This window comes from Diachasma alloeum, unplaced genomic scaffold (assembly GCF_001412515.2).
Source record: "Diachasma alloeum isolate Michigan unplaced genomic scaffold, Dall2.0 Dall_scaffold_00365, whole genome shotgun sequence".
NCBI classification, from domain to species: domain Eukaryota; kingdom Metazoa; phylum Arthropoda; class Insecta; order Hymenoptera; family Braconidae; genus Diachasma; species Diachasma alloeum.
Genome location: NW_021680504.1, coordinates 54,919 through 70,767, shown reverse-complemented (window position 1 = coordinate 70,767; position 15,849 = coordinate 54,919). Strand labels below are relative to the sequence as shown.

Sequence of the window (15,849 nt, the reverse complement as noted above, 5' to 3'; positions counted from 1 at the left end):
TTTCAAAGGCAAATACGTGAATTGTGATAAAAAGTCACACTGCACTAACAAGTCACCTTCAAAATGTTCGTTTGCGTGTCGAGAAATAAAAGTTGAGCAGTTTACAATCTCCACCAGACTTGAATTATATTATCCCGAGTCATGACTACACTTTGTCCAACAAATTTCATGTTTTCTCGTGTGTCACACACTCCCCTGGGTGATGCTAACCCACTTTATCCTCTGATAACAGCCAACTTGTAGCCGAGCAATAAATGATGTATTATTCAGGGTGAGAGTAACAGTGGAACTTTAATAAATTGATGGAAGTGGATGGACTTTTTGAATAATTTCGAGGCAAGGTTGTAGTCAACCGCGGAAGATGTTGTTTAGGGGATGTAAATTTCTGGCAGTAGTTGGAACCAGCGTGCAGACGTACATGTGGGAACTTGGAGTTAATCCAATTTATTTAAGATCCTTTGTCAGTGTGATTTAAGGATTTTTTGCTGCAGAAACTTTCAGAAAGTAAAGTTTTGGGTTTTTTTTCACTCTGTTGCAGTTGTGTGCGGAGTTGGAGCTGATATCGCTTACCATCGACACGTCATGGGTTATTACGTTACGTGAGGATAATTCAACATGCACTTGTAAATCGAATCACGCACTATCACCAAAAAAAAAACGTTTTTCAAGAGAAACTTTGAAATTGAATCAATCATTCATTGTCATTTTTAGAGGAGTAGTTTGCGGAAAAACGTTGAGCTAATGTTATCACAATTCACTCAATTGTCAAGCGACGGGCGACAGCAATTGTTGTTAAATTATCAGGATTCATATCCTGCAATTTAATTACATAAAACTGTTAATTAACGAGAAAAAAATCAGTTGAAAATTTCCCTAGAATTTTATCAATTGTATAGCGCATTGGGCTGTCACGAACTTTTGTCAAGATTATAGCAAAAATTAATTGAAACAAGTTGGAAAATTTATGCCAGAGCATTTTGATAACAAATATAAACTAAACTATTCAACAGAATATGTTACAATGGAAAATTTATCAATTAATATTGTTTTTCTGTTAAATTTTCGTTATTTTAAAAAACGTGCAGCAGAACTGTGGAATTTCTCAATAGACACAAGTGTTGAAACAATTTGGCAATAAAAATTACAATAGTTCAAGCGAAAAAATGACAAAAATTGAAATTTTGGTTGAAGCATTCGTGAAAGATGAATACGTTGCGTCATTTCTGAAGTTTAGGGTGAATTTTTGTTTAACTACTGGTATACGAGAAAAAAAATCAAGAGAAATTATTCGCTTATACTTCAAACACTCAAAAAAAACTGAATCCCAACATAATTAAATTCATCCTCGAAAAACTAGATCCACCTCTCCTAAAACTCGTCTCCCTCAATCTCCTCAATTTCCGTTCAAAATAGGAATGATCTCATAAAATCGTAGACATAACTCACGATTCCCATTGTCCCGCACTTGATTTGTCTCATACGTATCGTATATCGTACATTTCAGAGTGGCTTCAGCCCTGATTTTCTTCCTCGAGATTACCTGGGCCATCACACTGTTCGTGCAGATTTGTCTCAGGTACGTGACACGCATTAGTATATCACCCCCACATTTACAAATGCAGTCAATGTTATTCTAACGTAGATTCTTGAGAATAGGATCATGAGGGGAGTTTGTAAATCTAGACATCCCAGAAGTTTATCCCCCCGCCCCCTCTCATTTCTCATCCTTTATGCTTTCCTTTTTTTTCGAACGTGTTTATGTTTATGCTGGTCAACATGTTTACGTATGAAAAACAAGTTAATATAATTATTTGTTACATGCGTTAATTTATACGATTTTATTGTATTTCCATTTCCGTCTTCACAATTCGATTAATTTACTTTTATTCATTTTTATTCCTATTATATATTTTTTTCTCCTCAATTAACAAGTTACAACATTAAATGAAGAGGAATTATGTTAAAGATCACTAAAAAGTTTTTCTTATGATCAAAATAAACACAAAACAAAAGTCATTCAAAATTTCGTTCGGGTAGTATAAAAACCTCTCCATGTATTCCTGAAAATTAAAAAAATCTATTTCTCCATATTATGAAAAGAAAAGGAAAAAAGAATCAGAAAGGGATAATCGGCTAGAAAATGGGTTTTTCTCTTTTATGTCGGCGGGCACGTCGAATCACTTTTTTTATTCAAGTATTAGAGGAATATCAATATTTTATTTATTCATATTTCATAGAATGGTATTCAGTTTTCTTATGTTATGTTCTACTTTGCCCATTCGTTCGAGATATTCACGAGAAAATCTTGATTCTGGATTTCAGTAGAAGACTTTTCGTCCTTGAATTAATGATTTTTTCCGCTCTAAAATTAATCTCCATATGTTACGTGTTTCTTTGAAAATATCTAGGAAATCGATCACTCTACCCAATGTAATTTATAACTCCTTTGTTGTTACGATACAGAAGTATCTAAAAAAACAATTTGAAAGCACTAGTCATCGTCTGTTATACTTACTCTAATGATCGTGTTCGTTATACATATCATGAACTCGCAATTGAAAGCTTCGTGGTTTCCCTTCAATAATATTTCCCATTAAATTGGAATAAAACGCTCTGACGTAATACAACCCCATACTATTCCCTGGAGGTTCTGTAACGTTCGATTACCTGTGATTGCACCAATTTCCAATTATCGAAACGTCGGTGCTTCCAAAAAAATCGTAATACGAATTCAAATCCCCAAAAAGAACCTAGAATTAATTTTTCCACAGAATATGAATCATACGTTGATAGAAAAATACTCTTTCCCAACCATTTACCCGAACTCGTTTGTGGAATTAATTTAATAGTATTAAACCACGGAGCCAAAGTATTAAACTACAAGCAAAGTAGAAAACCGTGGCCACGAAATGAAGGTACCGACCTCTCTTATTCCAATCTCCGTTTTACTTTTTTCTTCTGCTTTTACTTGGTTATATTTTTTCTCCCACCTCCCTCTACTCCTAGAGGAGATTGTGGTAACAGTATTATGGAAAAGAAGGTAGTAGGTAGATTGAAATACAGAGATTTTTTTTTTATTTCCTTTAATTTTCATCTCCAGATGGAAATTATTTATTACTTTTACGTCTTACGGAAACTCTTTGACGAATATTTCAATCCTCATTTGCAGATTTATCATCTTAACCATTATTACAATTCCCTTTCGAACTTGTGATATCTTTTTGTGAGTTGAACGCGTACGAAAAAAACCAAAAAAAAAAACGAATGCATTTGCTGGGAAATTGTATTGGATTTTTATTCAAAATTCCAGGGACTTTTTGCCAAATTGTTAAAAATATCAATCATTAATATTTTATTTAATATTGATATTGAAACACTTCGCAGATTTCCCGAGTGTTTATTTGGAGGAATTTTTAATTGAATGAAATCGATAACTTCAATTTTTTTATACAATTTATTCTTTTGGTTCTCTCTATATTATAAAAATTCAAATCGACTTCTGGTGTTAAAAATTTGGTACTCGAAATCAAGACTCCACAATTCAGTAGCGAAGGGGTCAAACGGTTTAAGTCAATTTAGTCTTTAGTTCAGTTTTCCAGAAATATTTCCGAATTTAAGGGAGATAGCGAAATTTTCATAATAACCTTTTTTGTAGAGCGAATTGGGTGCTACTAAAAAGGTTATGAGAAAATTTTTGCTATCTCCCTTAGATTTCGAGATATTCACTAAAAACTGGCCAATAGCCAAAATCGACTTAAACCGTTTGACCACTTTGCTACTGAATTGAAGATCACAAGGGTCAAGATAAGGGTCACCAGGGTCAAAATAACGGTCGTAAGGGTTATGAAGTTTAGAATCAGACTCATGAGGGTCAAAATAATGGCCATAAGGGTCACGAGGTTCAGAATGAGGCTCATGAGGGTCAGAATAAGGGTCATGAAGATCAAAATAAGGGTCCCGAGGGTCAGAATAAAGGTCACGAGGGTCAGAATAAGGTGTACAACGGTCAGATTAAGGGTCGCGAGGTTCAGAATCGAGCTCATGAGTATCAGAATAAGGGTCACGAGGATCAAAATAACGATCATAAGGGTCAGAATAAGAGTCACGAGGTTCAGAATCAGGCTCATGAGAATAAGGGTCCCAGCGGTCAGGTTAAGGGTGACGAGGATCAGATTAAGGGTCACAAGGCTTAGAATGAGGGCCAGGTTAAAGGTCATATTAGCCAGATTAAGGGTCATATTGGCGAGATTAAGAGTGACGAGAGTAAGATTAAGGGTCGCAAAGGTCAGAATAAGGACGATGGGAATCATATGTGGGTTATACGGGGGTTGGCGAGCTGAGCGGGGAGGGGGCGTAGCTCCCTAGTATTTTTTATATTATACCACAAAATATACAATTTCTTCATGCACACTGACAGAAAAGTTGGAACGATTTACTTACTGTTAACGAGCCTTCTTAACTATTACCTCTATTCCTCAATTATTAACGAGTCGTGGCAATATTTAAGAAGCCTCGTTAACAGCAACTAAATTCTTCTATCAGTGGACTGATTGTGGGAGAAAATGTCCGTTATCTTCTTCACGAACGACTTCCGCAATTAATCAGTGGTGTTTTGCATGTGAAATAATGAGAAGATGGAGGCCAAAGTACATGTCTATGTTCCAGAAATGACGAGTCTCATTGTTCACGGTGTTGGTTGTCTGTGTTAATGGTAACCAGAGGCTGGCGGAGAGTTTTGTTTTATCTACCACTGTCCTGTATTTTGGCCTGGAAACCGCACAACTTGTGGCTCTCCTTTGTCGCCGGTGAGAAGAAGAAAAAAAGAACGTTATAAACAAGACGAATAAATGGAATGTAAATAAATATAAGAGAAAATGGTACCTCTGGCAGTTCTTAATCTCCATGCAGAGTCGACTCAGACAGAGAATGGGGGAAAGAGGAGATAGCGTTAGGGGAGAGACTAAAGTAGAAGATACAGAGTAAATGGCTCGCAAATTAATTAAATAGTCGCAGTTATTTATTTTGTTTTCATTTTCCAGCTGGACTGCTGGCTGCTTTATCTCTGCTCTACGTCATCTCCAGTGCATTGAGCCAACGAGGGAGTGCGAGAACTCCCGGCGATTCTATGGGCGAGAGCCTTTTGCATACGAGACCAGAGGCTTATGATCGGTTTGAAGAAGTCTTGGTAATGAAACAGCCTGTTTTTTTAAAATTAATTTGAATGGATTTTTAACAAGCGATAGTGAATGAGCATTCAGGGAACATGATCGGGAAGTATTTTATCAAAAGAAATTTCTAGTGAGAGAAGAAAATACGGAAGATCGGAAGACAAAGTGATTAAAATTGAATGAAACAAAATCCAGAAACGAATTCATGAGTGAATTCTATTCAATTTTCCGTGAATGATTGTGAAAGCAAGAGAGATAAATTTTTATGAGAGCCTTTTTCGTAGCTCGCGTTTTCGTTTTTAAACGCGGCCTCATTTCTGAGATATGAGTTCTGTTTTTTGACATTCTTATTTTATTATTTTTTTCTTAATGACATTGAAACGAAGCTTTTCAAGATATAATTGAGTTCATTTGAAGCATGATATTCAAAGATATCACTGGAATTTTAATTTTCAAAAAATACCAAATTATGGGAAATTTTTAAATAAATCAGAACAGCGATTAGTGCTACAGACGAGGTCTAAAAATTACATTTCCGGACTTTTTGGATCATACTGGCTCTATATAACACAAAAAATCCAAAACTTAAATTTGAGCGATTACAAAACTTCCATTCGGAAGCAAAACCGTCTGGGATATTGTCTCCGCCTCAAGTGAGAACAGGTGGTTAATATTATCCTTTTCTGCAAATTAGGTAACTGAAGTATTGGACGACGGCGTTTCCGGTCCAACGAGTGACGGGGAGATGTGACAAGAGCGTCAGCCCTCGTGGGCCAGTGAGACTGACGAGGACAGTGAGCCTGAACAGCGCACATGTCAGATAGCAACGTTATCCTAGTTGCAGAGGAACGATGTCATTGGTACATCGGCATTTATCGAATCATGGCCACCTTCAACGTCCTTGGGAAAGGATGACAATAATGAAGGAGCCTTGCAGCTTCAAGTGAAGAGTCTGTGTCTTGAGAAACATTGATTTCTCAAGCGTATTTAACATCTGTGACCTAAATTTTCACGTTGTTCGGACTCACGATTGAGCAGAGGTAATTTTGCGGGATCAGAAGTTGTTTCTGGGGAGGAGAGACTCCAAAAAACTTTGAAAAAAGTTCAATAAGAGGATTACGGTGCAAGTTACAGGAGTTGACGTGAATTTTGTTGATGTAGCATTGAGGATACATGAAGTTTTTAGGTGATCGTAATTTTATCTGTACAATATGTATGAATGAGGCAAATTGAGTGACAAGAGTTAAATGAGACGTGAAGATCGAGCTGAGAGTCTTTATTATAACAATTTTATACGTAAAACAAGTGACTATGTTTCACATTAAACATTTATGATAATAATGTAAAACTGCTATCAAAGATTTATTCGCTATCGTCATATATTAAATTATGTTTGTTGTATATGTACTGATACCGAATGAGCAAAAATGTTATTCAACAAAAATAAAAATCGTGAGATCTATGACTTTGATATGGAATTTACTATTTTGATATTAATGTAGATCGTTAATCGCTGGAAATCCAATGATTCTTAGAATAATGATAATTTTAATTCAGTAATGAAGAGGTAAAAAGAAGTGGAGAAATCCACATCTCTGGATCATTAATTATCCTATTAATTCCATAAAAGGCGAATACCCAGTATTAATAGGTTATTTCAACTACATTAAGCCCAAAATCGAAGCGTAATTGGTAAATATGGACCCCTACAATTATTGTCACAGAAAAATCATGAATTAGTCATTGGCACGACGCAGACTGCACTGTTAAAAATTTATTAGTGAAATTTCTGATACACTTTTGGAAATTTTTGATGAGTTCTAGTTCCACTGGAATTTCAAAGAACTTCGTAATTAAAGATTGGAAATTTTAGAGAAAAATTAATGGAAACTGCGAATTTCAGTTCAATTATTCCATGAAAATTGGTAGAAATCACGGAAATAGGGAACTTACATGAATTTTTTTCAATTTTCTAATCTAATCTCAAGTTTGGGATCGAAATAAATCATTTCTCATTCACAAACCTTCAAAACATTGCTCATTAATTACTGATTAATTGTTGAAAGTCGAAGATTTCAAACGTTTTGAAGCCGCTAATGACGTCACAGGGACGGTCGAGCGCTGGACCAATCACAGAATGGCTCGAGCCGACCTTGGTGCGCCTCGGCCAATGGAGGACAACTCCCCACTCTCTTCACCCTCGACCAATGAAGCGTTACCTGACGTTTTTATGACGTCATGACTGAAAAATTTGTCGTGAAAACACCTGATTTTCAATTAATTATCATCAGACATCTAGACAATATTTCTCCATAATTTCCGCACGTTTAGCTTTACACATCTGTTATGTCAAATGTGTGAGCAGGGTAATTAGAAATGCAATAGAATTTCCAGTGAAACTTGAAATTTCATGATTTTTCCTCCCCTAAATCGAATTTAATGTTACTCCTCTGAAAATTACTATTCAACCAATGAAACTGTTCATCTCCATGATGCCAATAACTATCAATAAATTTCAAGGGATGTTGGAGAAATAATTATAACATTGATGAAATTGTCGTAAGTGCGACGTTTCGCCATTTATCTTAGTTTCATCAGCCTCTGGAAAGACAGAATAGAAAAAAATAAAGGAGTGGAGGAAAATCAAACCCTCTACTGGACGCGGGTTTTCACATTGTGAAATATTCAAATAAGTAATTTTCAAATTCCATTTGGCGTCTAATTATGACCGTTGACGATAAATTGGCAATTTCATAATTTTTGTGATTTGAGAAAATGAAATATTACTCTGCAAAGTACAGGATTTTTGGAAATCTTCAGTGAAAAATAATAGAATGGAATATACATGTAATTCTTATAATATTGACGGAAAAATTCATAGTCATTAGAACCTATTCCGTATGAGTAGAGTTGAAAAGTAAATACAGGGATAGGATCTGAATATTTTTCGCCTATTCAGATATTAAGAACTGGCGAGAACTTGTTCCTTACGTTGTGACACTTCAGTTTTGTCTACCTGTGGCCTTTTAACATTTGTTTGTATTCGATCTTTCCAGAGCCTGATGAAGCTAAATAATTAGCGAAACGTCTTCACTTACGACAATTGGATCAACGCTGTAATTATTTCTCCAACATCCCTTGAACTTCATTGATAATTGCTAGTCAACTGTCCACGGAATTCCAATTTTTTCCAACAATGTGTGTCCCTAAATGGCATCCCATCTCCTCGAAATTCATTTAATAAGTACTAGATAACTTATTTCGTCCTTTGTTATCCCGCTTTATCTCGTTTTTTAATGAGGCAATAAAATATTTTACGACTCCACCTGTTGCATTTCGACTTCAGTACTCTGTGGCCAATTAAGTAAACCATCGAGTACTTTAAGTAACAGTGGATTTCCACCCAATCTCTCCACTTCGTCACGCGCTTTTCTGTCCAACTCCTCGAGGACAGTTCTCGTGTATGCGAATGAGCCGAATTTTTCAAGAAGTGTTACGCAGTATTTCTTCACCTCCACGTCTTTTGTTCTTTGGCGCAGTATATCTGTCATTAATCATTAAGGATCAGTTCGGAGATTGGAAACATTTTCATCGATCACTTTGTTGGTAAAAGGATACTCATAACTTGTCTGTCCTCTGGTTTACTGTGAATAGCGTGGATTATCGGAAAACTGAATTTCCCTTCTGATAGATCTTCGCAGTAGCTTTTATTCTCGCAATACTAGAGAAACACGATTAATTCAGTAGCGAAGTGGTAAAACGGTTCAAGTTCATTTTTACTATTGGCCAATTAAAATGTCGGAATGTAAAGATGGCAAAATTTATGTTGTAAACTTTTTTGTAGAACCAATTGAGAGCTACAACAAATGTGATTACGAAAATTTCGCTATCCATGTTAGATTCGGAAATTTTCCTTAGAAACTCAACTGGGAGATAAGTCGACATAAACCGTTTTACCACTTCGTTACTAGTGGAATGAGATGAATTAAGCTTTACAGCGGTTTTCGATCAATATGAAAGTCTTTTTGTTCAAATTGGAAAATTCTGTAAAAAAATCCCGATCTTTTTTCTAGAGTTGAAGAAGAATTTTTTAGTAAGGGAAACATAAAAGATATCGATATGTTCGTTCCCCAGGTCATGATCTCAATGAAAAATGAATGATATCAGAGAAAAATGTCAGAAGATTTTTATTGTAGCTCATTCAATTCTTTCTAAAGAAGATAAAAGAGATTTTCATGTTTTCTTTCCGAATGACTTCACTATGCTATTATCTCTTTACCAAGCGATTTGAAGGAGAAATGTCACAAGATTAAATGAAAAGGATGAATATCTTAGGGTGAAGCGAGATCTGAACGGGGGTATTACCAGAAATAACTTCCACAATGTGAAATTGACTCTTTCTGATGATAACTGTGATAATTCTGGATGGATAATTAATTCAGGGTGACGATATCAAATATCTGGAATCTCTATTTTTACCTATTGAATAAGGAGATTGTCAGATTAACTTTTTTTAATCAATTTATGCCAATTTTTCGAACATTCTAAAAATATTCTATGTGAAGAATACCTCTTGACATTTTTCCCTCAAAAAATCACTTCTGAAAGAGGAATGTATGTTAATATTGGTGTTATCTTAATAACCCCTGATCTCAGAAGATAATGTCGGATGATTTCTCCTGCAACTGATTAAATTCTCTCCACAGATAATGGAATTCTGTAGGCATTGATAAAAATACCCCTCGCAATGAAGAATTGCCGATTCAATTAATTAACGGGAAAATAACAGTGATTGCGTTGAATTACTGGAACAATAACGCATCTCTAATATCGCGAATCTTCTTTTTTCTTACCTCCTGCATGCAGAGATTACAGTAATCGTCCCTGATCTGAAAATAGAGCCCTAGAATTCCAGCCAGCATGGAAAAATCCTGCTTGCAATCTGAAAATAACTGCATAAGCCTCACAGCCAGATTGAATAAACCTCCAGTTTCTAGAAGAAAATGAACATTTTTTTTAAAATCCGAAATCATGAATTTCCAATTTTATAATGAAGTGAAATAAGTACTATTTACAGCTTCGTACTGAGATTTTTCAATCGAATGACGTCAGAAAGTTTTGAAATTTTCGTTCATTATCAGCATCATCTAAACGATATTTTAGAACCAGATTCTTTTCGAAGCTTCCGTTCTTACAAATGAATTTATTATTCACCAATAATTTATATAAAACATCTTGATTTTCAACAGTAGCAACTTTCGAATTATTCCATCTTCCTCAAAAACTTCCTTTTTTATTTTTTTTTAATTCTTGAAAAATTTCCCAACGGTTTAGCGAATTAACTTCAGTTTTTACAGCTTCAGATAAGACAACCTTTTTGGATAGTCTAATGTAAAATTGGTCTTGGCTAAAAGTTCTGATCAAATGTCAATTTGTTTAACTACAAATTTCATGAAATATTTCGCGAAACGTGATTTTCAGATAAGATTTTTTTTGTGAAAACTTCAAAGTTCTTGGTGTTGATCTTGTCAAGTCTAGACCAGATGAGTCTTTGCAGAACATCTCCACACGCAAAGGAGGTAGTGAAATTTTCCAAGAGTTATTGAATTCCAGAGAAAGCTCAGTGTTAAAAAAAATACCAGTAGCAGATCTCAGTTTGAAATTCTCTCATCTCGTTTCACAATTCGTACTCTACATTAATTGAATTCAATTCCTTCAATTAAATTTGACAATTACTTTTCATCGTCATATGTCTGTACTCAGCCTCAGACGGGCATATGTAGTTGTCCCGCCAGTAAATTTCGATGCCCTGTCCTCTGTGCAACTCCAGCAACTGTTCTGTATAGACTTGAGTTGCCTATGAGTAAAAAATAATGAAAATCTCATGGAGTACCTGTTTCGACACATCGAAAGAGCCCTCAACGTACCTCAGGGTGATTGAGAGCTTGCACTTTCTCGAGTGCTATGAATAAAACGTAATTAGCCGCATTAATTGTACTAGCAACACCGAAGATCGAGTGAGCCACGGGAATCCCTCGCCGCAAAATCGAGTTGTCTTGAATATCGTCTAGTCTGCAAAAAATCATTCCTCATTCTCCCCGCATTTATCACGGCTTTCCCACTATTTGGATATTGTGGTGAAGGGAGGAGTTCTTGCAAGTGTAAGCTGAGACTATGGGGTTGAGAGATCAGGTGAGGAAGGCCGAACTGTATAAACATCTCTTGTACTTGTGTTTACTCACAGTAAACTGGAATTGTGCAGCATCTGCGTTATATCGCCGACAGCCTGGAGCTTCTCAAACGGTATTTTTAACCAATAATTCATGGCATGCGCCAGTTTCGCACGTATCTGCTTACCCGGTACTTGGAGTAGGTACGTGAATGGCTGGAGAAGTTTCTGGAATCATTGTTCGTCTTTTACTCGAATTAAGAACTTGGGAATAATTTTTTGCTATTTATCCGGAGAGCTGGGGATTTGAGAGCAAAATTTCATGGAACTAAGAGTCCCCTTGATTGCACTGAGAAAAAAAAATTACTTTTGCCGGGGAATTATTTTCTTGGAAGAATTTATTTTTTTAGCAGCGCATTTCTCCAGGCCAGTCATTCCCAGGTGCAAGTCCATCTCCAAATATTAGAATTATGTTGAGTTGTTGGATGGCAAATAATGGTATATATCACTTTGCACGGAGAGACATTTTTTAGAAAAATTCTAGTGCTAGCACGGGAAAAGAGGCGCAAATTGATGGCCAGGAAAAAATTCCAGTGCCGGAACTAGAAATTTTATTGTGGAAAATGTGAATTTTTCCCGGTATTTCTGTGAAAATTTCACAGAAATCCCCGGAAATTTCATCAGAAATACCAAGAAATTTTACCTTAACAGCACTAGAATTTTTCACAGCCGGTGGATTGTAATTTTTTTCAGTACTCGTACTAGAATTTTTCTAGAAAATTTCTCTCCGTTTGAATGAACTCCGTTGACAATTAACATTTAAAATTATTCCAGATTATTTTACATAAGAAAATCTCAAATTTGAAAAAATTGAAAAATAATGAAGAGTGTCCATTCAAGGTCGCATCCAGCATAATCATCTCATAATTTAACGTAATTGTAATATTTGGTGATGGACATAAACCACACGGGAAAGATTGCCCTGGAGAAAAATCAATTATTCAGTGAACGCCATTCAAATAAACTTCGAAAATCCAAACTGGTAATGCGCGAATGTCAATAATTTGGTAGCTCGAGTATACAACGGATTCCTGTGAAATTACTCATTACGAAGATAATTCCACAGCGAGCCAACACCTAATACCGACTCTAGACTACATTCTTTTATCACTAAAAAATTCCAAACAATGATAAAATGTTCTCTGTTCTCCGTTTTCCCTCATAAACCGTCCGATAAATCATACGAGAGTGAATTTGTGTGTGGAATGTCTTTCTTTAATTCGTCATTCGTTGGAGGACTAATGCCCCGTGTTTACATGATTGATAGCCTGCCCAATGCATTCCGTTTGTTAACTCCATTAATTGAAAGCCCCCAAAGTCTCATCGAGAGAATTACGATCGATCATTTAGTAAGTCTTCCTCGATGTTTTTCTCAATAAGCGAAACACTTTTGTTGTTTGTTTTCTGTGAAAACTCCTGGTAGATGACCATTAATCGACTGTCCAAATGCTGCAAGACGTTTTTCGGATGAGTGAAACAATTAAATAAGCTGAAACCAAACGCGGCATCCATCCGGAAGCCAATGATATTAATAATCATGGCCACGGAGGCCTCAAAACTAAAATTAAATGAGCGTCAAATAATCATGAGAGTCGAATGAGAGAAACAAAAGGGGATCAAACCGCCTCCATCGGTCATTTTAGGCCTCGGAAACCCCTTCAAACGGGGGAAAAACAATAGATTTTATTTCGAAGAGAAGGCGCAAAATTTCTCCCCTGCACGGAAAACAAAATTTCTAAAGCAGAAAATTTCTACAATCGACGTACGTCCTCCTCATTTCAAGTACGTCTTATTAATTACCTTAGCAACGTGACGTGAACGAATGACGCGCGGTTATTGAAGCGCAAAGCAGAATTAACGCGACGCGTGTAATTGTTTGAATCAATCACTCAACTGTGTTTCGATTATTTTGACAATTGCAAGCGTTGCGTCAAGCCTGCGGTGCATTTATTGAAGAATCTCCTCAATAACTGAAACAGATTTACTTGAGGAGAGTAATTTTTCTTCAATCGGTTTAAGGATATCCAAGTACTTTGGCTATTTTTTGCTTCCGAATGGAAGCTTTGTAGTCCTTGACAAATTTGAGTTTTAGATTTTTGTGTTTTATGGACCCGAAAAGTCTAAAAATATGATTTTTAGAACTTGTGCGTACGTGTGCGTGTACGTATGCACGTATGTAACAAAGTTTTTCGTTAATTGTTCGTTAATGAACCAATGGAATTGAATCTTTTTTTTTTCAAATAGGTATTGTTAAGCCCTATCGATCGTCATTAATTAAAATTTAATTCATCAATTAGTTTTCTTACTTTTCGAATTTATTCGACAATCAGTTGTTCCACGATAACTAAAAAATGTTCTGCATTGATTGAATAATGGCTTAAAAAAAATTTTTGGATGTCCTCTTCACCGAATTTGCAAAAATTCTGTATTTTTTGAAAATCAGAATTCCGGGGATATCCTTGAATATCTTGCTTCAAATGAATTCGATCATAGCTTAAAATGTTTATTGTAATGCCATTGCGATAACAAGAATAATGATGATAACATTCGACTAAGTTGAAAATCTGACAAAATTAGCTGAAAAGAAATCTTATTCAATGTAATAAAATGAATTGAACAATGAATTATACGTAATCGAAGGAAATAATGTGTAAAATAACCATTCGGAAACATATTGCCAATTTACTATAAAAAATAACTATACTATATGCAATACAAGGGCAATTTTCCACTTGTTCCCCAGTGAAATGCTTTTCTACTTTTGTAGTCTAACATGAGCCCCATTTGAGCCTAAATTTCCAGACTAAAAAAAAAATTTCCAAGATTTAAGCCATCGAAAATAATTTACCTCCCTCAATTAAATATTGTATTAGGAATTTTGTTCTCTCTTTATAATTTCTAATTAAGTAATATTTTAATTTTAATGGAAATACACAATAAAATTTGACTGAAGAGAACTAAAAACTGAAGAAAACCTTATAGGCACGCCCTTGAAATAAGAAACTACGAAATCAAGACCCCCACCCCCTAAACATATTTATATCACATATGAACACCCCAATAATGCAGTACCTATCGATCACATGACATATTCGCTCATAACCTAGAGTCATACGTAAACATTGACAATTAAAACCTCAAAAAATACAATCACAGCCGCTCTCAAGCCCTCAGAATGGGCTCCAATCCCCTGAGAATAATAATCGATGAAACTTTATGTGAAAAAAATAACGAGTGATTGGAATTTTTTTATATTGAACTGTGGCTCAGCATGCAACTAACCTCATCCTGATCCTTGTCACCGCTCTGCGAATATGGAACACAATTTTTCTCCGATGTCATTGCGGTTGTTACGCGAAGTACGGGGTATCGACGATGTGTCAGAGACACGTGAAAATTATTCTTTCAGGGTAATTGAAAATTCGTAGGTAATCCCCGGCACTACTGAGCCTTGAATCTGACAGCAATCAGATTTCGTGGTCGAAGTGTTCGAGCGGTGGCCGAGCATGCGCAGAGGGAGCCAATAGTCCATACGCAGCGACACGTTCTGCGTTCAATCTGATGTTCATTGAGTTTGTCACTGGATTTTAAGGGTTAACGGAAGCCGTCGCAAAAGTTTGTTTTTTCAACCCATTTCTCTCCGATTGTGTCCAATATAAATGTCTAAAATTTTCACCAAGTACTGAGGGGAGACAAAATGTTGTCCTCCATCTATTATTTTTCAGTTTTTTCAACGCTTAGACTCTCCTCATTACTTGGTGAAAATTTCAACCATTTATATTAGACACAATCGGAGAAAAATTCGTTGAGAAAACAAACTTTTGCGACGGCTTCCGTTACCCCTTGAGGAGAGGAGACCGAACGGGCGCTACAACGCGCTGTAATTGTAACAATCATAATTTTAAATCTCAAAATTGAATTAGTCAGGAATTAAATTTGCCACTTTAGACGAATGAAACCAACGAGAAATAAGCGCGGGCAGTGTCTATTCACACGCTCCACGGTAACTTTGACCGTGGATATACGGGACGTTTTCCCGTGAATTCAAGGTAATTTCTACCGTGGGTATATGGGAGATCGTGGACCCTTAACTTTTACTTTTCAAATTAAATCTAGACAATAAAGTAGACACATCGAATCAATTGATAAGTGATATGCAGATAGTAGACTAGTCAATAATTTTCACAAAATATTAATTCGTTGAATACGAATATCAGTTTAGATTAACGCAAATAAAAACATGAAATAAATAAATGACAAATAGTTGACTAAACGCAAATAAATGATAAAATAAATAGTTTATTACATTTGAATTATTATCAATTACTTTAATTATTCTATTATTATTATTATTATTATTATTATTATTATTATCAATGCAAAGGTATCCCCAGAATTCTAATTTTAAAAAAATACAAAATGTTTGTAAATTTTCAAATAAATCAAAATAAC

The 15,849-nt window shown here is 35.5% G+C and overlaps 2 protein-coding genes across 2 annotated transcripts in view; one reads left to right on the top strand and one right to left on the bottom strand.

The window, feature by feature from the left end:
• Positions 1 to 6,626, top strand: part of LOC107041449 — a 51,687-nt gene extending 45,061 nt beyond the window's left edge. Inside the window, exons 2-6 of the mRNA XM_015262031.2 lie at positions 539 to 599; positions 1,505 to 1,576; positions 4,666 to 4,805; positions 5,040 to 5,185; positions 5,863 to 6,626. Of these exons, the coding sequence (XP_015117517.1) occupies positions 539 to 599; positions 1,505 to 1,576; positions 4,666 to 4,805; positions 5,040 to 5,185; positions 5,863 to 5,919 (476 nt within the window). The 3' untranslated portion in view covers positions 5,920 to 6,626. The remainder of the gene's footprint in view (positions 1 to 538; positions 600 to 1,504; positions 1,577 to 4,665; positions 4,806 to 5,039; positions 5,186 to 5,862) is intronic.
• A 482-nt stretch (positions 6,627 to 7,108) lies between these two features.
• On the bottom strand, positions 7,109 to 14,883 carry LOC107041448 (geranylgeranyl pyrophosphate synthase). Its single transcript, XM_015262030.1, has 7 exons — positions 14,680 to 14,883; positions 11,411 to 11,565; positions 11,096 to 11,240; positions 10,905 to 11,025; positions 10,022 to 10,161; positions 8,787 to 8,889; positions 7,109 to 8,712 (listed from the first exon to the last, which is right to left on the bottom strand). Exons 1-7 carry the CDS (start codon positions 14,737 to 14,739, stop codon positions 8,483 to 8,485), a joined length of 954 nt encoding a protein of 317 aa, XP_015117516.1. The 5' UTR covers positions 14,740 to 14,883; the 3' UTR covers positions 7,109 to 8,482.
• Positions 14,884 to 15,849: the final 966 nt, after the last annotated feature.

Bases quoted from the DNA above. Each gene is read 5' to 3' on its own strand.
- LOC107041448 (XM_015262030.1), bottom strand. From the start codon at position 14,739: ATGACATCGGAGAAAAATTGTGTTCCATATTCGCAGAGCGGTGACAAG. The intron at 11,241-11,410 runs GTGAGTAAACAC...GATTTTTTGCAG, and splicing joins CTGCACAATTCCAGTTTACT to ACTAGACGATATTCAAGACA. The intron at 10,162-10,904 runs GTAATTGTCAAA...ATTTTCTTCTAG, and splicing joins CAGACATATGACGATGAAAA to AAACTGGAGGTTTATTCAAT.